This window comes from Jaculus jaculus, chromosome 2 (genome assembly GCF_020740685.1).
Source record: "Jaculus jaculus isolate mJacJac1 chromosome 2, mJacJac1.mat.Y.cur, whole genome shotgun sequence".
NCBI lineage: Eukaryota > Metazoa > Chordata > Mammalia > Rodentia > Dipodidae > Jaculus > Jaculus jaculus.
Window position 1 is genome coordinate 180292422 of NC_059103.1, and position 26905 is coordinate 180319326.

At 40.5% G+C, this 26905-nt stretch overlaps 1 protein-coding gene across 1 annotated transcript in view; it reads left to right on the top strand.

The window, feature by feature from the left end:
• The window catches only part of Pkhd1l1 (PKHD1 like 1), a 196807-nt gene that overhangs the window by 164132 nt on the left and 5770 nt on the right, over positions 1-26905 (top strand). The window contains exons 71-77 of the mRNA XM_045144474.1: positions 2017-2174; positions 4928-5063; positions 8538-8882; positions 12228-12379; positions 14604-14750; positions 15085-15238; positions 18636-18896. Coding sequence (XP_045000409.1) covers positions 2017-2174; positions 4928-5063; positions 8538-8882; positions 12228-12379; positions 14604-14750; positions 15085-15238; positions 18636-18896 — 1353 coding nt within the window. The remainder of the gene's footprint in view (positions 1-2016; positions 2175-4927; positions 5064-8537; positions 8883-12227; positions 12380-14603; positions 14751-15084; positions 15239-18635; positions 18897-26905) is intronic.

Consider the following 26905-nt stretch of genomic DNA (forward strand, 5'->3'; position numbering starts at 1 on the left):
TGCCAGGTTCAGGCCCCAGTGTTCATAAATTAACCCTGTTACAGCACAAAGACTGAGAAATATCACTCAAATTCATATCTGGTAGGGAAGAGAAAGGATCACCTTCACTTCCGTGTGAGACTTATATGTGATTATTACAACAGTGATACATATAGATCCGTAGTTTTCTCAGTAGTCTTCCAGTACAAATCTGCACCAACACATTAGGTTAACCTACTCTGTGCAGCAAAAGTAAGAATAATAGGAGCAAGGTGGTTCCTTGCCTTATGTTTTAAGCTAAGGTTTGGGAAATAGTTTGGATGACTGGGTATATGGAAGATAGCTAGTGGGTAAAAATGGGAAGTTTTAATGAGACCACTGCAATTTATTTATTTATTAATTAGCTTTGTACTCAGTGAATACAGTTAAGTTGGTACTATTGTTAACTTCCTCCATGTCCTACCCCCCCCACCTGGGTGCTCCTTGTTGAGGTATACGGGTCATGCATTGTGGAGTTAGCCCACAGTTATGGGTAGGAGGAAATATCTCTGCATATCATGACCCAATGTGTGGCTCTGATATTCTTTCTTGGCCCCTCTTCTGCAAAATTTCCCTGAGCCACGTTGGGTTCATTTTGGGTCTGCTTCTGTGATGAAGTGTTGGGAGCCTCTGGGTTTCTGGATATCTGATTTGGTAGGAGTTGATTGTTCTCTGTGTCGATCTCCTTCATGCTTGTGTTGGTAACAGGATCACCAAGAAAACAGCACCCTTGCTTGTTTTGCCAATTATTTTTAGTTTCATCTGGGGCCCTTTTGAGGTATGATGGGGTGGTTTTCTCCTTAGGATCTGCATCTATCTGAAAAAGAGCAGCAGATTCTCCAATGGAGAATAAAGTTAGCACCAGATAAATGGGATGAATCTTATTATTGAGTAGGTGTAGGCCCTCTTGTAGCCCATGATTGGTGGTAGCTTGATAATGGACAGTGGGCTCATGTTTGGATATGGTTCTGACATGTTTCCCAGCTCCAGCTATGGGTCCCATTCCACTGAGTGGATCAGTTAGCCAAATCAAGAGCAGTTGGTTTCCCAACATGGCTGTGTGCCACTATTGCACTTGAGTGAGCATCACAACAGGTTATTTGCTGCTAAGTAGGTTAGACCATGAGTTGCTTAGGCAGAAATTGGTCATTTTCCTCCAGTCGCCCATGTAGCACCTCTGGCACTAGACGCACTGACTGTCTGGGACTGACTTTCTTCCAGCTTCCAGCCATGTCACTCCATGTTACGTGTCAACTGCATATGGTGTCTTCAGCAGTAGGGCCTTACCACTAACCTTTGGTGGGTCATCAGATACTCTGAAAAAAATCTGTCATTCTTTTAAGAAACCTTGTAGGTCTCTCTGATCAAAAGTTCATTGTGAATGATAGCCTGCTTGTTCTGGGAGTTTCAGGTCAGTACCCACTAAGAGAAGGCAGAAAAAGTTAACAAATATAAAAGAATTAGAGAGAGAGAAATAGGGAGAAAGAGAGAGATGTTGTACAAGATTGAGGTCAGTCTTCATCAAACCCTCTCCAGTGCCTTGTGACTCAGGTGTTCCTTCTAAGGCTCTGGTAAAGGTTCAACCATTTGGTCTACCTTTTAGGATGTAGAATTTTATGGTACCATTGCTGTTTGGGTCTATTTTTGTGTCCCCCACACCCTCTTTTGCCCTCCCCTCCCTTCCCACCCACCTTATTGTCTAGTCCTTGAGATGCTTGCTGGGTATGTCGGCATCTTGGATAGATTCATGTTAGGTGCTGTAGATGAGTGAGACTATGCGGCGATTATCCTTCTGTGATTGGGTAAGTTCACTGAGAATGATCTGTTCCAGGTTCAACAATTTATCTTCAAATTTTATTGTGTTGTTTTATCTTACTGCTGTGTAGAATTTCATTGTGTAGATATGACACATCTTAGTTATCCATTTTTATTATTCACATTTTGTGCTAATAATACCCATAACATATGAACATATACTTTCATTTTGCATGAATTTAGGCCCCCAGGACCATGGATGGTGTGCTGGGTACACATGCCAGAGAAGATTGTCCCTGTTTCATAGCATTGTGGCTCTGAACGAGTCTTATGAGGTGTACTTCACTGGTACCAGTCCTCAGAATCTTCGACTGATGTTGCTTAACATTGACCATGACAAGGTAGGTTGAGATAGAATTAGCATTTTAAGGGTTATTGTATTTCTTATACTGCTAACTATCATATCTCCTTCCCTGTCCTCTCAGTGTTGTTAGCCTTTTGTTCATTTTAAAAGACCTAATATGATACTATTAAAAATACAATTGGCCTGGACCATAATTCTCAATGTGGAAGTATATGCACATACCAAGCATCTGCCTCTGGTACTCAGTGTATGAAGAAAGCAAAGATAGTCATGACTGTGTTATCAGCAAGAAAACTGGAATTTTCACATTAATATTGTAGCTAAAATGTCTCCCTTAGCATTATATGTTAAAGCTTTGCAGTAAATAGAATGAGTCTAGGAACATTAAATTTATTCATACCACTATTTGGAAAAAGTATGATGTTGAAGTATAGTATTATAATTCAGACTTCCTGTCCTAACATATGCAATTTTAGACCTAGAATGTTAAGAATTTGAAGATAAGATGGGGGGAAAGTGAAACAGGAGAGAGAATAACAAAAAGAAATACTTTGGGCCACAGAGATAGCTTAACAGTTAAGGCACTTGCCTAGAAAGCCAAAGGACACAGGTTTGATTCTCCAGGGTGTAAGCCAGATACACAAGGGGGCACATAACATTTGGAGTTCATTTGCAGAAGCTAGAGGCCCTGGCATACCCATTCTCTCTGTCTCTGTCTCTGTGTTTGTCACGTGTGTGTGTGTGTGTGTGTGTGTGTGTGTGTGTGTGTGTGTGTGTGTGTCTGTCTGTCTGTCTGTCTGTCTGTCTCTCAAATAAATTAATTAATTAAAAAATAATTTGTAAAAAAGAGATACCTGGGCTGGAGAGATGGCTTAACAGTTAAGCGCTTGCCTGTGAAGCCTAAGGACCCTGGTTTGAGGCTCACTTCCCCAGGACCCACGTTAGCCAGATGCACAAGGGGGCGCACACATGCTTCTGGAGTTCATTTGCAGTGGCCTCCCTCCTTCTCTCTCTGTGTCACTCTCAAATAAATAAGTAAAAATAAACAAAAAAAAAAATGAAAGAGATACCTTCCTTCTCAGGTAACAGAATTCCATCTTTTAGGTTGCTTGAGACAAAGACTATACACCACCCATGACCCTCTAGTTTCCTTACATTCTTGACCCAAGCCTGCTGTGAATCATCCTGTCTCCAAAATCTCCAGAGTCAGGGGTCTTTTCCCCAGTTCACTGTGACCATCCAGTGAAGCCATATAATGTCTTCCTTAGATTAAGATGATTACCTCCTGACTTCCCTCACCTCCATTTTCACTCTCCAAGGATCTGCTCTCACCTCAGTAGCCAGAGAGACACCTGCAAAACATTAGGATTTCCCCTGTAGCTAAACACCAGATCAGGTCTCTCTGCCTCTAAACCTGCAAATGATTTCCAAATGGTCTTTGCATGAGTCACTATTCTCACAGTGGCCTGCACAGCCCTGCGGTAATCCTCCTGTCCCTTGGATTCCTGGTTTCTTCTACTCCCCAGCCCTTTTTGCTGCCCCTTAGTACTCCAGACATGCTATTATTTGGAAGTATGTCCCCATCTGCTCAAATCCCACTTTCCCAATAGGCCTCCTCTGGCTACTCCTCACATTTGACATTAATTTTCTCATGTCCTGATTTACTTCTTTTTCCTATAACACATATCCTTTCAAAATGTGTCAGATATGATTATCACACATACTATTTGGCATTTCTACTATTTACTGTGTCTCATCTCACTCTTGGATCGAAGCTCAAAGAAGGCAATGGCTTTTATCAGCACTACAATACTTCAGGGTAAGATAGGAAATTTTTATTTTTTTTTAAGTGAAGAATTTCTTTTAACATTTTATTGATTAATTTGAAAGAGAGAAAGAGAGACAAAGAGAAAGAGGTAGTCATTGAGAGTGATTATGGGTGTGCCAGGGCCTCCAGCCACAGCAAAGAAACTCCAGACACATGTGCCACTTAGTTCCTCTGGCTTTATGTGGGTCCTGGGAAATCAAACCTGGGCTATAGGCTTTGCAAGCAAGTGCCCTTAGCTGCTGAGACATTTTTCCAACCCCATTTTTAGTTTAAAACTAAGATAGGTGATTAAAAGTAATGTCACTGTTACTCAGAGCCATACGTGGCAATATCAAAATAAGAGTACAAAACTAATTAGCTTATTAGACTGCTTAATAATCTTTACTTGCCCTTGCAAAAGCAATCTCCTTATTTATGTTCATGTCTTATTGCAAGAAATGCAAGAACAGGGAGGGCATCCCACCCACTACTTTTGAGTACCATCTTTTACTGGATGTGACTCCAGGGAAGAAGGTTTGCTGGGTTCTTGGAAGGCAGAGGTTTGCGTGTGCACTCCAGATGCATGCACCCCCTTGTACCTCTGACTTGCATGGGCCTTGGGGAATCAAACTGGGGTCCTTAGGCTTCAGAGGCAAACACCTTAACCACTAAGCCATTTCCTCAGTCCAACTTTTGTCTTTTAAATGAACCCTTTCTTAGTTTAAAGATGATCATGTACTAATTTCTTTCCTACATTACACATTTTTGCTGAGAGTTACTTATACTTAAGGGCTAATTTATAACATCTTCATGAATGGTTGAGTACAAGCCTACTTTAAAATTTTGGCTCAATACTTGCTCTAAATTCAAAAAACTCAGTATGCTACAAAGATGTACATAGTAGAAAGACATTTTCAGTGCTAAATTATAAAGATTCTATTTTGTTGCTGTTCTCTTAGAACACATGTTTATTTTTTTAACAGGCTGTTCTAGTAGGGATTTTCTTTTCCACACTTCAGCGTTTGGATGTCTATGTGAACAATTCATTGGTCTGTCCCAAGAACACAGCATGGAATGCCCAAAAGAAATACTGTGAAGTTAATAGGCATCTACACACAGGTATTCCTTATAAATCATAGTACACATGATATATATATTCATGTTTAGTTACTTATAAAAATTTTTTGCAATATTTAATTATTAACATTTTTAATTTCTTAGTCCTTGCTGAATGCAAAAGAAAGTAAGTTTTTAGCCCTGCTTATCAAACACTAAGGTATAGTCATTTATAACATGTGTCCTAACAGATCATTGTTACTGGAAATCTTGTCCACTTGTGCATGCAAAAAGAAATTTCTGTTTTGGAGAGACATCCTATTGCTAATTAAGAACATTTTCTCACTATGCATATTGAGTTTAACTATTCTTCAATACAAAAGAAACTGCTATGAAATATTTACTTAATCTTTATTTTACTTTTTTTATGGAAGCCAAAATTAATTTGCCATCACCAGAAATATTACCAAGAAAACTAGCATAATGTCAACTATGATTAAGTATAATAAACTATGAAAATGAAATATATAAAAGAGACTACACTTAGGCAGCTGGTTTTGACAGTATTTTTGCATTGTTTCTTACCTGTTTTTATAAAGTCTTATTTAGATAATGGTTCTCACTGCCCTTGTCATTGCTGTAAAATGTTTCATACGTGCCTTTACAAATGTGAGATCTTTGTTCTAACCTGTTTTTATAAAAGATAATCTATTGATTCCATATGCAATAAACTTTTTTTCAGAGGAAAAAAAAAGAGACTACACTTATCCACTTAGCAATATTTACAAAATTAGGATTTATCCCTGCTCATTTAAATATGCTATTAAATGGGATTTAAATGGTGTTGACATCAGACAGTGCATTCCATAAAGGCCATCATTTTTAGATGTGCCTACTTCTACACAAATGTGTAATGTAGCTGTAATATGAGCTAGGGAGCACACATGAGTGGCTTATATTCTCATTTGTCATTTGTAAAACAAGCCTTGTTCGGACTAATGGTACAAATAGAGTGTTTCCAGACATTGCCACATGTCAGGCATTAAGTATTTTGTCTATAAATTATCAGAAAACTCAGAAGGTAGGCACAGAAAAATTAAACTGAGTTGCCAGCGCCTCTGTCTTAGTCAGCCCAAGCTGCTGTGACAAAAATCTACAGATTTAAATAATAGAAATTTATTTTCTTGCACTTCTGGAGGCCAAGTCCAGGGTCAGATTCTGATGAGAGCTTCCTTCCTTGCTTGCTGTGTTCTCACGCAGAGTGAGAGCAAGCTCTGTGTGGTACCTCTTCTCATGAAAGGCACTAATTCCATCACAAAGTCCTCACTCACAATCTTATCCAAGCCTAATTTCACTGCAAAACCATCCATTTCTAAATACTACAAAGTTATGAGTTAAGAATTCTACATAGAAATATTGAGATGATGCTGTTCAGTTCATAGCAGTCTCCAAGCTGTAGAGGACGGTGAGGACTTGGAAACATTATCTAGCTCTTGATCTCCTGCATTCAACCAAGTCAGTAGTATAACTTTTAAATATAAAAGCATGTGCATATTTCCAGCTTAATTTTCATTTACACTTAACACTCTCAAAATGACATATATGGTACTAAACCCTGTCATTTAAACTTAGGAAAAATATGTGCATCTTAATTCAAATATAGAGAGTTTATATGAGAGTGCTGAAGGCTGAAAATTAATACCCCTGCTGCCCTCCTATAAACTTTTTAAAATATGTGTTGTTAATGTGTTTTCATTTTTGCTTTGGTGAAATAGCATTGCTTTTTTTTTTTCAATTCTGGGATCAAACTCAAGAGCTTCATATACACTAAGAAAGAGTACAATAAATGGAACTGTCTGACATCAACTTCTTGCTTTGGCACTGAGAATATAAAATATTATCCCTGCTTTTAAGTTGGTATAAAGTATTAGGTTTCCTCAATTGTGATATTAAACTTATCTCTGCTTCCTTCATTACTGTGATAAGATTTTTAATTACCTAAGATAAATGGTGCAAGCACCTCTCACAGCAGTGTGAAAGCAAGTTCAGTTTTCAACATGAAGCATATTCTTCCAAGTCACACATGAAACATGGTCAGAAACGATGACTTACTGCTATTGTACAATTCAGCTTTGGGCTTAAAATGTGTTGGTGGATTTATTGCTTCTTAACTCTATCAATGCTCTGTTATAAAACCATTCAGTTATATCATAAGCAAGGTGTGGCAGAGCTGAGGTAGGAGGTTATGGTGAGTTCAGATCCAGCCTAGAGCTATAGAGGAGTTCCTTGTTGGCCTGGACTAGTGACATAGGACCTTGAAAATAACAGACACCACCAAAGCACCCTGTGGATGGATGGGTATATGTGCCTATGTATGTACCTATGTAGATAAATAAAGAAATACATATATTCATTCATTTTATATCCATTGAACATTGAATCTGTTTTACAAACTTACATTCCCTAGTAGAATTGTTTTAACCAGGTGGGAGCTGGGCATGGGCCTGGGATGAAAACGTGAAAGGGAATTTCTCAGGGAGATTCAAAAGGCTAGAGCTTAAAACTAAAAGGCCACAAGAAAATAGAAAAAAAAAAAAAAAAAAAAAAAAAAATATATATATATATATATATATATATATATATATATATACATATATATATCCTTTCCCACTCTGGCAGTGTGGAAAGAACATGGTCTTTCTGGTGCTGGGGAGCCCCAGATTTAAGCATGGAGAGGAGTAGCTAAAAAGAAAAAAATAGGCAGAGGAAGTTGTGCCCTCTCCCCTCCCCCCACTACCCCCCCAAATCTCTATTCATCTGGGCTGGGGGTGGGGCTGATTCAGGAAGTGGTCAGCACACCTAAGGTAAGGGTAGGCTTGAGAGTCAATTGCTCTGCGCTCAGGAAGAGGTACACCCTCCTGAATAGATGACACAAAAGAGCTGATTGAATGAGCCTGGATCAGAAGCTGAATTCCAGGCCAGTGGAGTGCTGTGACATTTTGGGGGTTCCCTCACTTGGGGGGGCCTTCCCCTAGCTGGCTACCTAATAATAAAGCTATGTGACCAATTCCCTTTCTATTGAATTGTAAACTTTCTTTTAAGAATTGGTATATAGCACTGCATAAGTTAGATGGATATTAAATTATATTATTAGAATACTAAATTACTTCAGTCATTTTTTAAAAATTCTGAACATATAAATAGTATAGTAAGTATAGAATATTCTCCTGGAATTATAATTTTTCATTTATACCATGCTTATAGCTAGTTGATTTGTTAAAAATTTTAATATATAGTGATAATTAATTATTATCATTTTAATTATTATTAAAATTATTATTAATTTTAAGGATAGACTTTAATTTTTCAAGTCAATTCTATGAGTGGCTTTGGTTTTAATATGGGTACTTATGAAAATGATAAAACTGAACTGTTTAGGAGCTTTGTGAACTCTTCAAACAAATATTAAGTAGTTCATGGTTGTTCTGACAATAAACATTTATTTAATTGTGCTGTTTGGGTCCTTTTAATTTATAGAGCAATTCTTTCCTGCCCTGAGCTCCACCATACCGGGTGAAAACTACTTTGATAGGACATACCAGATGCTTCATCTTGTGGTCAAAGGAACTACGCCTGTGGAGGTCCACACTGCCGCGGTCATATTTGTGTCTTTCCAACTACCTGCTGTAGGTGAAGATGAGTTTTATAGCTCACATAACCTGGTTAGAAATCTTGCCTTGTTCCTAAAAATACCAAGTGACAAAATTCGCCTCAGCCGAATGACAGGAGGAGAGAGTTTCCGGGGGAAGAGATCCACAGACCGTGCAATCGAATTAGAGGTTGGAGACCCTCCTGCTCTGTTCTTCAGCAACAGCCCCACAGGTATGCGAGGAAGCCCCAGACAAAGCAACGTAACCGGCAAGCCTAAGACCGTGAGCAGCCCTATCAGGGTCTGCTGAGCAAGGCCTCAGCACGTTGTACCAGCCCTATCTACATCCGACCCTAGTACCTACACCATTTTCCCTTCTTTGCACCTACACTACCAACTGGTTTGGAATTGTGAAGGAATTCCAGCCTCTATTTTGCTATTAGGGCCATTAATAAATTTGGCAAAATAATTTGACCTAACATAAAAGATCCAGGAAGATCTACCAAAGAAAGTAGTTTCATAGATGGGGGATGGGTCTACCAATGAAACTGTCTTGTTTAGAAAAGTAAAGAAAATATAGGTTTATGCTGCCATAAGACCTCCCATGATGCTCTCTGCCTTTGTCAGCTCTGCACCTCCTTGGAGGTTTATGTTCAGCACTTTGGACTCTATGTGACCTGGACAGTAGATCTCATCTTGGAGTTATAGTAGATCCATGGTGCCAAAGTAGGTTACTCTCCCTGTTGTAAAAATCTGAGGGCTGGAGAGATGGCTTAGCGGTTAAGCGCTTGCCTGTGAAGCCTAAGGACCCCAGTTCGAGGCTCGATTCCCCAGGACCCACGTTAGCCGATGCACTAGGGGGCGCACGCATCTGGAGTTCGTTTGCAGTGGCTGGAAGCCCTGGCGTGCCCATTCTCTCTCTCTCTCTCTCTCTCTCTCTCACTCTCAATAAATAAAAATGAACAACAAAAAAAAAATTTAAAAAATTCTGAGATAACCCCTCACCTGTAATGAGGTTTGACATTTATACACTAGCCACTAGGTATTTCATCACACACAACTCTTCCTATCCCATCATTTTTTTTGTTTGTTTGTTTGTTTTTTGTTTTTCGAGGTAGGATCTCACTCTAGCCCAGGCTGACCTGGAATTAACTATGTATTCTCAGGGTGGCCTCAAACTCACGGCAATCCTCCTACCTCTGCCTCTTGAGTGCTGGGATTAAAGGCATGTGCCACCACGCCTGGCTTCCCATCTTTTTAAAAATTATTTTTATTTATTTGTTTTTGAGCAAAGAGATAAAAAGAGAAAGAGTAGTAATAGGCACTCTCAGGCCTCCTGTCAGACTGAAAATGAACTCCAGATGCACGTACCACTTTGTGCATCTGACTTCATGTAGATACTAAGGATTGAACCCTGCCTGTCTTGCTTTGCAAGCAAGATTCTTGAACCACTGAGCCATCTCACCAACCTAAAGAATCACTCTTCCTTTTTGTGGAGGGAGTGTTTTCTTGTCCTCCCCTCCTTCTCCTCCTCCTCCTCCTTCTTCTTCTTTTTTTTTTTTTTTTTTTTTTTGTATTTTCAAGGTAGGGTCTCACTAGCCATCCTGACCTGGAACTCACTCTGGAGTCCCAGGATGGCCTTGAACTCATAATAATCCTTCTAACTCTGCCTTCCGAGTGCTGGGATTAAAGACATGCACCATCACATCTGCCTGGCCTTCGCATTTTCCTAAAGCTATTTTAGCTTGTAAATCAGACTTAGCTAGATAAACATAAAACAATCTTGACACATGGAGCATAGGGATGGTATCATAAGGAAAGACCAGCTAATATAGTGTTTTCCAAACACAGGGTTTCACGTTCCAAGGAAAGACTTGCTGTTCTGCCAAGTGAATGGAAATACTGGAAAGTGGAAAGAAAGAAGTACACATAGTCATATGGTTTCACACAGTGTCAGGCTCTCCAGATATTCCCCAATGCCCCAGAAAGGGGTTGTTAAATACCACTGAAACCTCTGGGCAGGTCTAGCATTAGGAACAAGAGGACTTTGTATTAAAATCATTATCTAGATTACAATCAGCAGAAATGAATGTTTTCACATGCTGAACAGTGAGAAGAACCCAATGATCATGAAGGGCAGAGGTTAAAGTCTGCACTGTGCCCCAAACCAAAGAAGTCAAAGTAGTGGTCTAGGGGCAGGATCCATTTTTGGTACTATTAGCTAGTACTTAGTAACTGATTACATATGGTGTGGAAGAGAGGTGAAGTAGAAGAAATCAAGTGAAGTATCATGCTCTGAGAAAAAGGAATTTGGGGATGCCACTTCATAAAATAATGAGACTGTGGGGGCAGTAGAGGAAATCCCAGATCTTCCATGCTAGAAAAAGACAACAAAAGCTATACCCAAGTTAAAATTTTAACCTAGGAATCTGATGATAACTTTATCAACTATTAATGCACATATAGATACTTTGGTGAAGGCTAGTTATATGTTCTTACAAAATTAGTATTCTGTTTTTATTCTTTTTTCCAGAAAATAGAGGCATAATTTGTCTGGAATAGGACATCAGATTTTTTTATACCTCTGGCCCACATAATAGCATTTTATTCTTAAAAAGTGATATTTTGGGATCTAAAGAGATGGCTTAGTAGTTAAGCCACTTGCCAGCAAAGCCAAAGGACCCAGGTTCAATACTCTAGTACCCTCCTAAAGCCTGATGCACAAGGTGGTGCAAGCCAGATGCACAAAGTGGCACATACATCTGGAGTTTGTTTGAAGTGGCTAGAGGCATTTGTGTGCTCATTCTCCCTCTATCTGTCTGTCTGTCTGTCTGTCTGTCTGTCTCTCTCTCTCTCTCTCTCTCTCTCTCTTTCTCTCTCTCTCTTTCTCTGTGTGTCTTTCTATCTCTCTCTCTCTCTCTCTGTCACGTTCGTGTTCTCTCTAAAAAGAAAAGTGCTATCTGGACTGGCAAGATGACTCAGTGGTTAAGGTACTCGCCTGCAAAGCTCAAGGACCTGGGTTTGATTTCCCAGTGCCCACATAAAATCATATGCACAAAGTGTCACATGTATCTGGAATTCATTTGCAGTGGTTAGAAGCCCTGGCTTGTGCATTCAATCTCACTCTCTCTGTGTGTCCTTGGAAATAAATAAATAAAATATTTTTAATAAGTGATATCTGATAAAACAAATGCATGATAGTACTTCATTCTACAAAAAGGATGATACATTTTAAACTAAGGGACATGTATTCTCCCACTATGATTTAATTAATGTTTCATGTCTCTGTGATCTATTTTGTTTTTTCTTAAACTCTATCTTTTAATGTATTCTCATATAGCTTAATTTTACCTGCTTCACCAATGTGATCCTGTCATGTTTTCTCAGGTATAAATTTTAAAGTCTTTAGAGGATACTCGAATCCTCTGACATATTATCCTCTACACAACTGTCCAAAAAGTCATAGAATTCTGTAATGTGATGAAGCAATGTGAACAAAACTAATGTGAAAAACTGTCTCGTGTCCTTATAATTCCATATTTTTATAATACAAATGTCATAATACTGTTTTTCTGTAGGTCAGATGCAATTGTCTGAGCTCCAGGAAGTTGCTGACTCTCTTGGACAAGCTGTAATTTTAGGAAAAATCAGTAGTGTCCTTGGATTTAATATTTCTTCCATGTCTATTATCAGTCCTATCCCTCAACCAACTGATTCTGGCTGGATTAAGGTAAGAACATACAACTAGAAAAAAATCATTTTATCTAGTAAAAAAAATCTTTGACTTTTTAAGATATGTAACTCCATCTTTCTATTTCCAGATAGAAATTTAGATGTTATGTTTTTCTAAGTAATTATTAACTATTTTTAGATTTTATATATATATATATATATATATATATATATATATATATATATATATATATATATATTGACAATGTCTATACTTACAGACAACAAACCATGATATTTTCCTCTCCTCCCCACTTTCCCCTTCATAACTCTGCTCTCCATTGTATCCCCTCCCTCTCTCTATTGGTCTTTCTTTTAATTTGATATCATCACCTTTTTCTCCCATTATGAGGGTCTTTTGTAGGTATTGCTAGGGATTGTGAGGTCATGTATAGCAAGACCAATTTATGTCCAGACAGTTGCATGTAAGGAGTGGTACCCTTCCTTTGGCTCTTATATTCTTTCTGCCACCTCTTCTACAGTGGACCCTGAGCCTTGGAGGGTGTGAGATGTTTCAGTGCTGGACACTCCTCTGTCCCTTCTTCTCAGCACTATCTTGCCTTTTGGATCATCACAGTGGTCACTGCCATCTGAAAAATAGAAACTTCTCTAACCATAAATGAAAGTAGCATTAATATATGAATATGAACATTAAGTGCAGTGCTTTCAGAGCAATTTGGTGAGAATAATATATGCATTTATTGAGACAAAAGCAGGCTTTATACCCGTAAAGCTCATGACCACCCCTGCCATACACTTTTAATTAGGTTTTCAGTACCAGGCATGTATTCCCTCCCACAGAGCAGGCCTCCAGTCCAATTAGAGAGCAGTTGGTTTTCCCCATAGCAGACATGCCACTATTGCACTCGTTCAGTCATTTGGCCTGTCTGGCCAAACTTGAGGTTTCCAGTGTCCACTGTTTTCATAGCTGATGACATCTGTTTCCCATAAGGCTGCATACAGTGCAGCTTTTTCCAGCTTTCAGATGGCTGGTCTACAGGGAGAAGGTTTTCTGCTCAGCACCAACTTGATTTCTCAGTGACTTTGCCACTTAGGTATATGAAGTCTTCAGCAATAGGGTGTTACCATCTGTTTCTCAAGGGAAACCAAGAGCATTGGTAATAGCCTGTAATGTTTTGGAGGCAACAGGGACTTCACTGACCAACAACTCACAGGAAGGTATCCCAACCCTGACACCGAAAATTTTCTAATAGCAATCTATGACTTCTGGATGTGCCATTATTCAAGAAAGTAGGTTTTCATTTGTCTTATTCAGAATATCTTGAATTTTGACTGACCCTCCCCACCATCCTTCTTTTATACAATCTCTTTCCCTGACCTTGCTTGGGCCTTTCCCTTCCCTGTAATCTGTTCTTCTATTTACATATATACAATACCATCCCCTTCCCTCTCCTCATTATTAACTATTTTTAGTGGGCTAACTAAAATGATAACAATATTGTTTAAAACTAAAAGACTGAGGGCTGGAAAGATGCCTTAGTGTTAAGATGATTGCCTGCAATGTCAAAAGACCTCAGTTCAATTATCCAGAACTCACGTAAGCCAGATGCACAGGTGGTGCATGCATCTGGAGTTCATATGCAGTTGCAGGTGGCTCTGGCATGCCCATTCTTCATTTCTATCTGTCTTCCTCTGCCTAGTTCTCTCTCTCTCAAATAAATAAATGAAAATAAGAATAAAAAGTAAAAGACTGGAGGGTGGAAAGATGACTCAGCAGTTAAGGCACTTGCCTGCAAAGCCTAATGATTAGAGTTTGATTTCCCAGTACCCATGTAAAACCAGATGCACAAAGTAGCACATGCATCTGGAGTTCATTGGCAGTGGCTGGAGGCCCTAGTGTGCCCATTCTCTCTGTATGTTTCTCTGTCTCTCTCTCTGCTTTCAAATAAATAAATAAGGTTAAAAATTTATTAATAAAAGACTGTAAAAAAGAGCAAATGTTGTAAAAATTGGCTCTAATTTGTCTTCCCTGGCTTTTGGCACAGTGGCAGGTTGAATCTACCCTTCATTTTGCTTTGAATATTTATATCAATGTGTCATAGATTTGATCCAGAGGAAATAGTATTATGTTTCTAATTTTAAATACTGAACATATTTTTAATAAACGGAAATATTATATTTAGCCTTCTTGAGAAAAGTTTGCTGTTGAAGACAGTTTGCCAAGGAAAAACCACTTACTTCTTTATTTCTGTTTATTCCAGGTGACGGCCCAGCCAGTGGAAAGGTCTGCATTTCCTGTTCATCATGTGGCCTTTGTATCCTCCCTCTCAGTGAGTGTTCAGCCTGTGGCAGGACAGCCAGGACAGCCATTCTCCCAGCAGCCTTCCGTGAAGGCCTTAGACTCAGATGTAAGTCACAATAACTCCACACTCCCCTGAGTGAAGCTGTAATGCAGGAAGAGAAGCCACCTGTCTAGTCCCAGAATGCAGCTGCCTTTGCTCAGAAGATGAACTAATGCCTATGGATTATCCTATGCTCTTCCACTGTTTCAAAAATGTTATCTTTTAAATGAGTACTTTCTCTTCTCATATTTATGAACTCTGTGTGACATAAGGAGTTTCTATAGATTTTTAATTTGCATTAAGACAGTTTAAAAAATAAAGGTTAGCATATCGCTTTAGAAGACCATGGGATGGGACATTTGTTTTAAGTCTTGATTGTTGTTTTCTTTTTTCTCTCAAGGGTAATTGTGTGTCAGTTGGGATAACATCACTTACTTTGAAGGCCACGCTAAAGGACTCCAGTAATAACCAAGTCAGTGGCCTCAGTGGAAACACAACAATTCCTTTTAACAGTTGCTGGGCAAACTATACAGACCTCACTCCTCTTAGAACAGGTGAGTGGAAACGGTAGTTCTCATATAGTTATATATCCACAAGTAGGAAGAAGTAAAATTTTCTTTTAGTGAACCAAACATTCTGTAACATTCTCATCAGTAAACTGTAGCCATCAGAATAATATCATCTGCTTTGTTTCAGAAAGTATTCTGTCTTATCAAACATATTTACTATGCAAATAAAATAGAAATCAAAAGCAATTAGAGCCAGAGGGTGGTGGCGCATGCCTTTAATCCCAGCACTCGGGAGTCGGAGGTAGGAGGATCACCAAGAGTTCAATGCCACTGTGAGACTGCATAGTCAATTCCAGGTCAGCCTGGGCTAGAGCAAGACCTTACTTTGAAAAACCAATAATAATAATAATAACAATTAAATAAATTAAAATGCATTTTGAAGGCATACATAAAATTAGACCATGATTTATTTTTTCTGTTTAGCTATTTTTCTCATTTTTATCACAAATGCATTGCATTTATAGTATGAACAATTAATTTATAGAGTTTGAAATTTAAGAGAAGGCAGGCACCTGTAACTTGAGTATCCTTTGAATGAGTTAAGAGTTGAACTAGGTAGCTCAGTGTAGTCTTTCTGAAAGCCAGGGTAAAGGAAGAAACCCGAACACTATCAAGACCTGTAGTGCCTTAGAATCCACAAGCCAGTTAGGGTGAGTTATAAGATAGTCTGAGAACAGAATAAACATCCCTTAAGTTTTTATAAATTGTAACACACAGTACTGGAGAGATGGCTCAGCAGTTAAAAGTACTTGCTTGCAAAGCCTGCTGGCCCAGGTTGGATTCTCCAGTACTCAGTAAAGCCAGATGTAAAAAGTGGAACATGCATCTGGAGTTTGTCTGCAGTGGCAAGAAGGCTCTGATGCACTCAAACACATTCTCTCTCTTTCTATCACATAAATAAACAAAATATTAATGTAACCCACAAACTACTACTCAGTGATATCATTGATATTTATGCATTAAATAAGGCTATAACTTTCATAGTGATGCTCTCTGTTGAAAGTCACTCTACTGTGGCCCAAACACCAGATTAGCACTGGTGGTAGATTATTGAGTATATCAAAGAGTAAAATGGGTAAGCTGCTTATGCTTGAGATACACCTCCATTTATTTGTCTGTTTATGACCAATAGTGTCTTTAAGTTCTTGCAAGTTTATGTAGGTGCACTCTTTGTTTGTGACCACTGCTGTCAAATACATACCTATGCATGTATGTGTGTGTGTGCACACACACACACATACACACAGGCCTAAAAAAAGAATTTTCAACAATAGTCTGAATTTTTAAAATATTTTTATTTATTTTCAAGAAGAGAGAGACAGAGAGAGGCCATGCATGGCAGAGCCTCTAACCACTGCAAATGAACTCCAGATGCATGTGCCACTTTATGCATCTGGCTTTACATGGGTACTGGGGAATTGAAATTGGGCTGCTAGACTTTGCAGGGCAAGTGGCTTAACTACTGAGCCGTCTCTCAATCCCATGATTTTTTTAAAGCTAAAATAATCCCCAAATGTTTGTTTCTTCGTGTTTTGATAATCTTCCACATCAGATAATTCAGTCTGTTTACTTAGCGGCAATATCTTCATGCTGCTAAGAATAAAATCATGGTGACTTCAGTGTTGTGCTTCTGGGCAAGTACCTAGACTGTCTTAAAGCTGGCTGGCTGAGGTCAGAGCCAAATTCTTTTAACAGTCATCCTAACTAGTGGCAGTACTGGGATGCTTTCATGAGAAATAATGTCTATACAAAGACCGGGTGAAGAGAAGCTTGCTTATCTCCTTTGTTGTGAAGGTAGACCCATGAATGTCAATGTGATGACTAACCTGTAACCAAACTACTGCTTCCACGTAGCAGTGTGCAAGCATTAGCAGGGTCATCTGAATGCTTAGGCAATAAAATAGCTGCTGGAATTTTATTGTCCTAACAAAATTATAATAAAGCACTTTTCATTTGTACAATAAACGTCCTTTCAGAATTCTGCTCGTGGAGTGTATCTGAGCTGCTATGGATAACAGCCATCCATCTCATTCATATATCCCCTTCCCTTACCATTTCCCCATCCTCCCTCCCCTTCAGAGCTCTCCTTTCCCGCTCTCCTCCGTCCCCTCTTCAAGCCTCTTCCAGACATCCTAGCGTTGTCTCTCCTGCACGTCCTTTCTCCTCCTTCTCCTCTCCTGCAAGCTCATCCCCTCCAAGCCTTCCTTCCTCCAAGTCTCATACCCTCCCTTCCCTCTCCTCTCTATTTCCTCCTGCCCACCAAGTCTCCTCCCTTCCCAGTTTCTTCCTCACTCTTCTCTCTTCCTCCTCCCTCAGCTTCCTCCATTTCCCTCCCATCTCTTTTCCTTCTCCTCTTCCCTTTCTCTTCTCCTCTAAGTCACCTTCTCCTACTGTGTTCCCCAACCCTTTCCTCTTTACTTTTGGTTCTCCTTCCTGCCCCTCCCTCTCCCTCTTCTCCCTCCCTTCCTCCATGCCTCCCTTCTCTCTCTCCTTCTTTCATCAAATACGGGAGCTTATCTCCCCATCTATATAAGGAAGACCAGACATAATCATATCTCCATTATTTTTAGAGCAGCTACTCAGAGTATAGATTAATCACAGTAATATCATCACAAAATAAATGTGAGTAAATCTGCAAAATATCTTTCTCCAGACTCTTCTAGTAGGTAGCCTCATAATTAGAGCACTGAAGGAAATCCCCTCACAGCCCAACACAGTTCTACCTATCCAGATCTCCACAGAGAGAATGGAGTCCATCTGTGTAAAGGAGATGTAGACTGTGGTTTCTAACACACAAAATAGTGATGTGCTCTGATTGTGTGAGAGGTAGGTGGGAACGGGAGGATGTAAAGTAAAACTATCCCTGGCAAGCTAGGTAAACAGAGTATTGTTTGTCTAGCAGCCTATGTCATGTTCAGCACTTGCTTTAGTCACTATTGAGACATAGAAGCCCAGTTTATAATCAAATGGTTTCAAAGAACAATCATTCCATTTGTTCTCCATTGTGTGGGTCAGGAAGTTCAGCTAGAGTGGCCCATCTCTATTCCATGGTGTCTAAGCAGAGAGTTCTAATAGCTGGAAGTGGTTGGGAAGACTTGCTCTGGATTTGGTCTCCATAAAGCTAGCTTGGGTTTCTTTAGAGCATTGCAGAAGGAAATAGCCTATTTCTCTAGCAACAATAGCTGTTTCCTATGTCTGAGGCTAGAAGGCAGAGTCAACCTGGGAGACCTTCTCTAAACTTGTATGTATGCCACGAACTTCGTTTGAATTATTTCCAAAAATCGTTCTCTAGAAATTAGACACTATGTTTAAGTCAGTAAAAACCAAGTTAGAACTGTTTGAATGTAAAGAAATAAATGACTATTATGCTTTCTTTTCTTAGGAAAAAATTACAAAATTGAATTTTTCCTGGATAATGGTATTCGAGTAGAATCCAGAACGTTCAGCCTGTCGGCACCGTCCGTCTCTGCAGGAGGAGGCAGTAGTGCTAGCAGTGGCGGCGGCGGCGGCAGCAGCCACAACCGGGCACCGACTGCGGCCGTGTCTGTCCAGATAATGACTGCAGTAATTGGCTGTATGGTGGGAAGAACGTTGCTCTTTGAAATATTCATGGCTATAGATTTAATTTTGGACACAACTATATGTAAGTATAGTTCACTTAGTATATAATATATGACTCCATATATGCAGCTGACAGGAAGTGTTCCTAAGTGGAGGCTGGCACCACTGAGTTTGCAAAAAGAAGTACCAACTGTGGGGCTCCCCCCCCCAGCGGGTAGGTAGTGCTGAAGGAAGGACAAGGTCTGCTGGTTCCTCCCAAGGGGTTGAGGAGAAAAATGAGCATCGGATGACTCAACCTCTCCTAGTCATCGGAGAAAAACCACACTGAGTCAGGAGTCTTGTGAAAGTAGTAACTCACAGGAACTCGCTTTATTGTTAAAAGCAGTTGCCTATATAATGTTGGGGATAAAGGTGGGGATTTTAGGATGGGGGAAGAGGTAAGGGCCAATAGTAAACTGTGACTATTGAAAAGATAATTCCAACTCCTGCATGGAAGTAGCAGGCCAGAAGCCATTAGGAGTCTTGCTGAGTCCGAGGCAGATCACCAAACTTTAGCTAGGCTCAGGAAGTTCCACTGGGCCTTTCAGGGCCCAACATCTCCCCCTTTTGTTTTTGTAAAACCATTAGTCACCATGGCCCCTGTCTTAGGTTGTCCCCCTCTGGGGATCTTACCTGTCACTGGGTACCAGGTGTTTAGCTCGCTGAGAACCCACTCCATGGCCTGTCTTAGGTTGTCTCAGTCAGTCTGAGATCTTATCCGTCATTGGTCACATGGAGGGCAGAGGAGGTGGCAGTAGGTTATCTGAGGAACTTAATACCTGAGTTGCCAGCCTGTGGTAATGTATCTCAGCCTGATAGACTTTTATTGCTTCTAGCCGCTGGTGAATAAATTGTGTAATTTTGTTAATTACACAAGGCCTGATAGTGAGGATAAGGAGGAGGGGAAGGAGGGGCTTAAGATAAGGGAGGAGGTAGGGTAAGAAGCCATGTAAGCCTGTCCACATTGGGCTGTACTGGAGGTCCCGTCGCCTCCTCTCCAAGTCTTCCCAGAGCCTCTTAATCTTTTCCTGGATGATTCCCGATCTATTAGCATAAAAGCAGCATTTTTCCTGTAAAAACAAGCATATGCCTCCCTTTTTGGCTGTTAGTAGGTCTATTCCCCTCCTGTTTTATAGGACTACCTCAGCCAGGGAATCTAGCTTCCAGGAATGATATCTACATCTGGGATTAAGGTGGCTGGGGCACAAAGGCCCATCCAATTGGTGGGCAGAAAGTTATAGGCCATTCCACCTCCACAAACATAAACCATTCCAGAAGGTGGGCAGCATTGAGCATTGGGCTCAGTTGTATTAAAAGTACATAAGGGAGGATTAATGTACCCCACATCTATACTGGAATTATTAGGGGAAGGCAGGGCCCAAATGCAAGTTCCAGAGGAAACATTGGGAAAAGCTAGACGGGATGGGGAAGGTGGCTAAGCAATTTTACTGCAAGCAGCTGGGGAGGCTATTTTAGGTCTCTCGCTGGTACCCAGATAGGTCTTTTTTTTTTTTTTTTTACAAAGTTTTCCCATGGACAAAAATTTCATGAGCTTCACATAAGTTATTATCAAAAAACTCCTTTCTGTTACAGAGTTTTTGTACTTCAATCACTTCTCAGTACAAAAGATTATCCCAACGTTGGAAAACAAACAAACCCTTTGATCCCAGAAATACAAATATAAATCTTAAGGAATGGCCAGCTCTTATCAGTAACACTGAATGTGTATAATCTTGATTACATGTAGGTGCTAAAGTCTTGCTGTCAAATGGCCCAGAGCTATGGATCCAAGGCCAGCCAAATGGCTCTAACAATTCCTTCCCCCATTTTTTTATTTTTTATGAACCGGGCCCTTCTGGGTCTCAGTGCAGAAAGACTGTGTCTGTCTTAGGTTGTCCTCTACAATATTTAGGCCTTACTAGTCATCGGTACATGAATTCCATCATTCATGCCCTGATTTGGTTGACCTAACTCAAGAGAATCTTACCCGTCTTTAACTATCAGCCTCTGCAGGGGCTTTAAGATAATGTCTCAGGAAGCAGGGTTGGGTCCATAGCTGTATCCCATGTACTTCTGCATGGATATCCATAATGGATCTCAAAAGGCATTTAACAAGTATGGGCAGCAGACACAGAATGAGCAAAAGACAAATACCTGTGGCAATAAAGCTTCCTATCTAAGAAGTGAGAGAATTCCATCCAGGCAAGGCAGACTTAAAAGCAGATATTAAGTCATCAGCAGCTTTAGCTGCATCAAAAGTAAGATGATTATTTTGTAAAGACAAAAATTTCTGAATGCAACTGAATCAGATCCAAGGAAATATTATCTTTATGTTAAATATCACTTAAATGCATTTTCCCAATGCTGTTGATTGTCATTATATTTTTTAGAAGTAACACAAATCCATTGAAAATCTACATGACACTCCACATGAGTTCTAACTTTCAACCCTAGCATCTAACAGGTGAAACTGTATCTCGGGTAAGGATCAAGCCCAAGATCTTAAAGGGAGGCGCAGTTTGAACTTTCTCAGGAGCTACTTTAAAGCTGTGAGTATGAAGGAGAGTTAGACATTAAAAGTACAAGCCTAAAGCCAAAAGCCATAACAAACTTCAGGAACTCCTGATAGGCACACTTTGTATATCTTTAGATTGAAATCTGAAACCCACTATCACACCTTAAGATCCACACAATGGCATTGACTTCAGTCAGGTGGCTGTAGAATGTAGACTACAAGCAAATAAACAATTGGATATATTGGGGGCCATTTATTTAAATTACCACTTTCCATGCCTGGAGCCCAATAGATTTATAACCATCACACATTATAAATTGTTAGAAAAATTTAAAATATTTAGGGTAAACAATGCCTTTGTTAGTTGGTCATGTGGGGATAAGGACTCCCCCTTTTGTTTTTGTAATTGAGACTTGAGAGTTTGATTATATCTTTTAACAATAGCCTGGCCCTGGGGGTTGTATGGGGTATCTGTGGAATGTGAGATTTTTCCAGGTCTGCAGAAAATCTATAAAGGCCTTGCTTACAAAGCAGGGGCCATTATCTGTTTTAATTTGGTCAGGCAGTCCAAGGGTGGCAAAGCATTGAAGTATATGGCTAATTGCATGTTTAGATTTTTTCCCCGGCATGTGCTGATGCCCAGCATGTGCAGGAAAAGGTATCGACTGAAAGAAAAATATCAGTGAGCCCAGTCACCACAAAAGGGCAGACTTCTCACCTGTACCCACCTGGGTCAGTCCAAGGGAGCCACATGGCAGTCTCCCAAGAGGTGGATTGCCTGCCAACTCCCAGTAGGGGAGGGCCAGGCACAAGCTGCCAGGAGGGGGGCCATCTATTTAAATTACCACATTTTGTCCCTGGCTTCCAATAGATTTATAACCATTACATATTATATATAAATTGTACTTAGTTTAATTTTAAAGGTCCCCACAGTCTTGATTAATTTAAGATATTAAGATCTGTAAAATTAAACAAGTTAAACACTTCTAACATATAAAGGCACAGAGTAAACTGGTATAAGGCATAGCAAGGAGAGACAAAAACAATGTAAACTGAGCCACCATAGTCTAAAATTAGTCTCAGTGTCTGTAATTTTAACTTGCTTGAGGTTTTCCAGCTTAAAATCTTAAATTTTATCTGGGCATGGTGGTGCATGCCTTTAATCCCAGCACTCGGGAGGTGGAGGTAGGAGGATTACGAGGAGTTTTAGGCCACCCTGGGACTTCACAGGGAATTCCACGCCAGCCTGGGCTAGAGTGAAACCCTACTTTGAACAACCAAAAAAACAAAAAACAAACAAACAAAAAAAAAACCTTTATCTCTCAGTCCAATATCTCTAGCTAAGCATATCAGTCTATTATAAATTTAACCTTGATTAAACTCTCTGGGCCTGGGCAGCAGGATGCAGCCAGCCCTTATGCCAGTAGCCCAGTTCCAACAAAGTTCCCTGCAGTCTTTCCTTTCCCTGAGAAAGCTCATAAGCCAAGCCTTGAAGTTTAATGCTATCTGCATTTAGCATTCTCAGACTCATATCAGAATAGTCCATAAAATTTGGCTTACCACTCCAGAAGACACCTTCAGTTGTGTGGTGGTTTGATTCAGGTGTCCCCCATAAACTTAGGTGTTGTGAATGCTAGGTTCCCAGCTGATGGATATTTGGGAATTAAGGCCTCCTGGAGGGAGTGTATTGTTGGGGGTGGGCTTATGGGCTTTATAGCCAGTTTCCCCATGCCAGTGTTTGGCACACCCTCCTGTTGCTGTAGTACACCTTATGTTGGCCAGGGAGTGATATCCACCCGCTGCTCATGCCATCGTTTTCCCCTGCCATCGTGGAGCTTCCCCTCGAGCCTGTAAGCCAAAATAAATCTCTTTTTCCCAGAAGCTGCTCTTGGTTGGGTGATTTCTAACAGCAATGCGAACCGGACTGCAACAAGTTGCAAGCACCAAGTCCATGCCTATTCCTCCGAAACAAAGGTTCCAAAAAAATCAACATCCACATGGTCAGGTTCATCTCAGTCCACTTATCAGATAGTTTCAGGTTCACTGAGATAAACTTCCAGACCAGGTACAGTTATGGAGGAAGGGATATTTATGGAAGCTTAAAGATCCAGGGGAAGTTCCATAATGGCAGAAAAAGCTGGCCTGTTTTCATAGGCCCAAGCAAAGAGAGAGAGAGAGAGAGAGAGAGGGAGAAGCACAAGCCTTCAGAAATACAAAAGCCGCAGATATAGCTTGCTAGGCCCCCGTTAAGAAATACAAAAGCCGGACTTCCGGTTAAGATGGCGGCGTAGGTACCACGCCAAAACAGCCTGGGGGGGGAAAGACCAAAAAAAACTCAGCAAAATACACACTTTTACTAAAAAGTGAGGTGTATAGGAAGTTGAGGCGGCAGCGGAGAAGTGGAAGAGTTATAGAGCATCCAGAGCCTGCACAGGCGGGAACAGCGGCTCCGGGGCGGCTCGGCTACCCGCCGCAACCGCGGAGCGGCAGAAAGCCGCCGGACTCTCGGCTCGAGCCGCAGGACAAGCCAGGTGCGGGATTTTCCCCTCACACCGCGCTCTCCGCAACTCGGGAAACGTGAGGGGAGAGCGGCAGCAAGCAACGGAGGGAGGAGCAGACCGCGAGGTAAAAGCACACGTGGAGAAACGATACAACCAGAACAGCCGCGGCTCCCTCCCCTCCCCTGCCGCCTGAACCCAGCTCCAGCGAACACAGCAGCGGCCCGGGACCCGGCCACGCCAACTTGGGCTGACGGCGGGACCCAAGCAGGAGCAGAATTCGGCAGCAACTTCAGCGGCTCCAGCACCGGTACCAGTGGCCCCAGCAGCAGCGGACCCAGGAGCGGCAGCGGTGACAGATCCCGCAGCAGCGGCTTCGGGGTGAGCAGCAGCGGTGGACACAGCAACGGCAGCTTCAGCAGCGGTGAGGGCTCCGGGGGTGGCACCTACAACAGCTGCAGAGGCGGCAGCAGCGACTCAGTTTGCCCCGCAGGAAAAGCAAGTGCCCAGCTCCAGAAATCAGAACAGCAGCCCGACGACCCAGGCAGCAACTTGACTGAGACCACAATCACCCAAGGTAACTGGGATTGCACCAGGGAAGGGTCTCACTTGGTCACAAGCTGACTTGGATACCTCAACAGACCAGAAATCTAAACCTCTTTGTTGATAGAGGATCTGGTCATTATAATAACTACTCTTGCATACATACTCGGGGCTGTTTTTGATGGAATGGGTACAGTGTTTAGCTAAATTTTAGAATCTACCAGTATATTATTCCACTCAGCCTGCTTGAATACTCCTATAGCAGGGAAACTCAACCCCTAAGAACATCTTTGTAGATACTCTGAGAGTCTTAAGAGCCACACCTAATACCTTAAGGTCCTACCCTGAAAATATATTACATCAAATCAATTGATACAGCTAAGAATACACAGCTAGCTAGAAAATCCAAGCATTAACTTAATCCAAGATGCAAAAATATATACATTATAACACAAGAAACACTAAAAAGCAAGACGATATAAATCCACCTAAAAGTATTAATGCATCAGAAATGTCCTCCAGTGAGAAAGAGTTAGAGGAAATGCCTGAGAAAGAGTTCAAAAGAATAATTATAAATATGTTCAAAGAGGTCAAAGAACACATGAAAACAATCAAAGAAGAAATCAAAGAGGAAATCAAAGAGGAAATCAAAGGAATCAAAGAAGAGGCAGGACACCAATTTAATGAAATAAAGAAGGCAATACAAGACATAAATAGAGAAATAGAAATAATAAAGAAAAACCAGTCAGAATTACTAGCAATGAAGAACACAGTTAATGAAATAAAAAACTCTGTAGAAAATCTCACCAGTAGGATGGATGAGGGAGAGGACAGAATATCTAAGCTAGAAGATCAGGTGGCAGACCTAATGCAACCCAACAAAGAGAAAGACAAACTTATAGAAAAGTATGAGTGGGAATTTCAAGATATTCGGGACACTATGAAAAGATCCAATATAAGAATCCAGGGCATAGTAGAAGGAGAAGAATTCCACTCCAGAGGCATAGTAGGCATCTTCAACAAAATCATAGAGGAAAATTTTCCCCAAATTGGGAAAGAGGTGCCAATACAGATACAGGAAGCCTTTAGAACCCCAGCCAGACAAAACCCAGAAAGAAACTCTCCTCGCCACATTATACTCAAACTTCCAAACACACAAACCAAAGAAAAAATATTGAAAGCAGTTAGAGAGAAAAATCAAGTTACCTACAAAAGCAAGCCCATCAGGATTACAGCAGATTATTCAACACAAACTTTTAAAGCCAGAAGGGCGTGGAGTGATATATTCCAAGTTCTGAAAGATAACAACTGTCAACCAAGGTTACTTTATCCTGCAAAGTTATCCATCCAAATAGATGGAGAAATAAAGACATTCCATGACAAAAGCAGGTTAAAGGAATATCTGAAGACAAAACCAGCTCTACAGAAAATACTTGATAGAATCCTCCATGCTGAACAAAAGGAAAAGCACACATATAAGGAACCTAGAAAAAACCAGCCATACTCAAATACCAGTTAACAGAAGAGAGCACAGGTAGAACAAGTAACACACACACACACACACAAATGGCAAACATAAATACACACCTTTCAATAATATCTCTTAATATCAACGGTCTCAATGCCCCAACGAAAAGACATAGATTTGCAGACTGGGTTAAAAAGCAGGATCCTACAATTTGTTGTCTTCAAGAAACTCACCTTTCTACAAAGGATAGACATTATCTTAGGGTGAAAGGTTGGAAGACGGTGTTTCAAGCAAATGGGCCTAGAAAACAAGCAGGGGTTGCTATCCTAATATCAGACAGGGTGGACTTTAGTCCGAAGTTAGTCAAAAAAGATAAGGAAGGTCACTTTATATTGATTAAGGGCACACTCCAACAGGAGGACATTACAATCCTAAACATATATGCACCTAACATGGGGGCTCCCAAATTCGTCAAACAAACACTATTAGAACTAAGGTCACAGATAACACCAAACACAGTGGTGGTGGGTGACTTTAACACCCCACTCTCATCAATTGACAGGTCATCCAGGGAAAGAATAAACAGAGAGGCATCTGGACTAAATGAGGTCATAGAAGGAATGGACCTAACAGATATATACAGGACATTTCATCCAAAGGCTGCAGAATATACATTCTTTTCAGCAGCACATGGAACATTCTCTAAAATAGACCATATATTAGGACACAAAGCAAATCTTAACAAATTCAGGAAAATTGAAATAATTCCTTGCATTCTATCTGACCACAATGGAATTAAACTACAAATCAGTAGCAAGAAAGGCTATAGAGCATACACAAAATCATGGAAGCTAAACAATACACTACTAAATGATGAGTGGGTCAATGAAGAAATCAAAAAGGAAATCAAAAAATTTATAGAGTCAAATGATAATGAGAACACAACATACCAAAATCTCTGGGACACAATGAAGGCAGTTCTAAGAGGTAAATTTATAGCCTTAAGTGCCTATATTAAGAAATTAGAA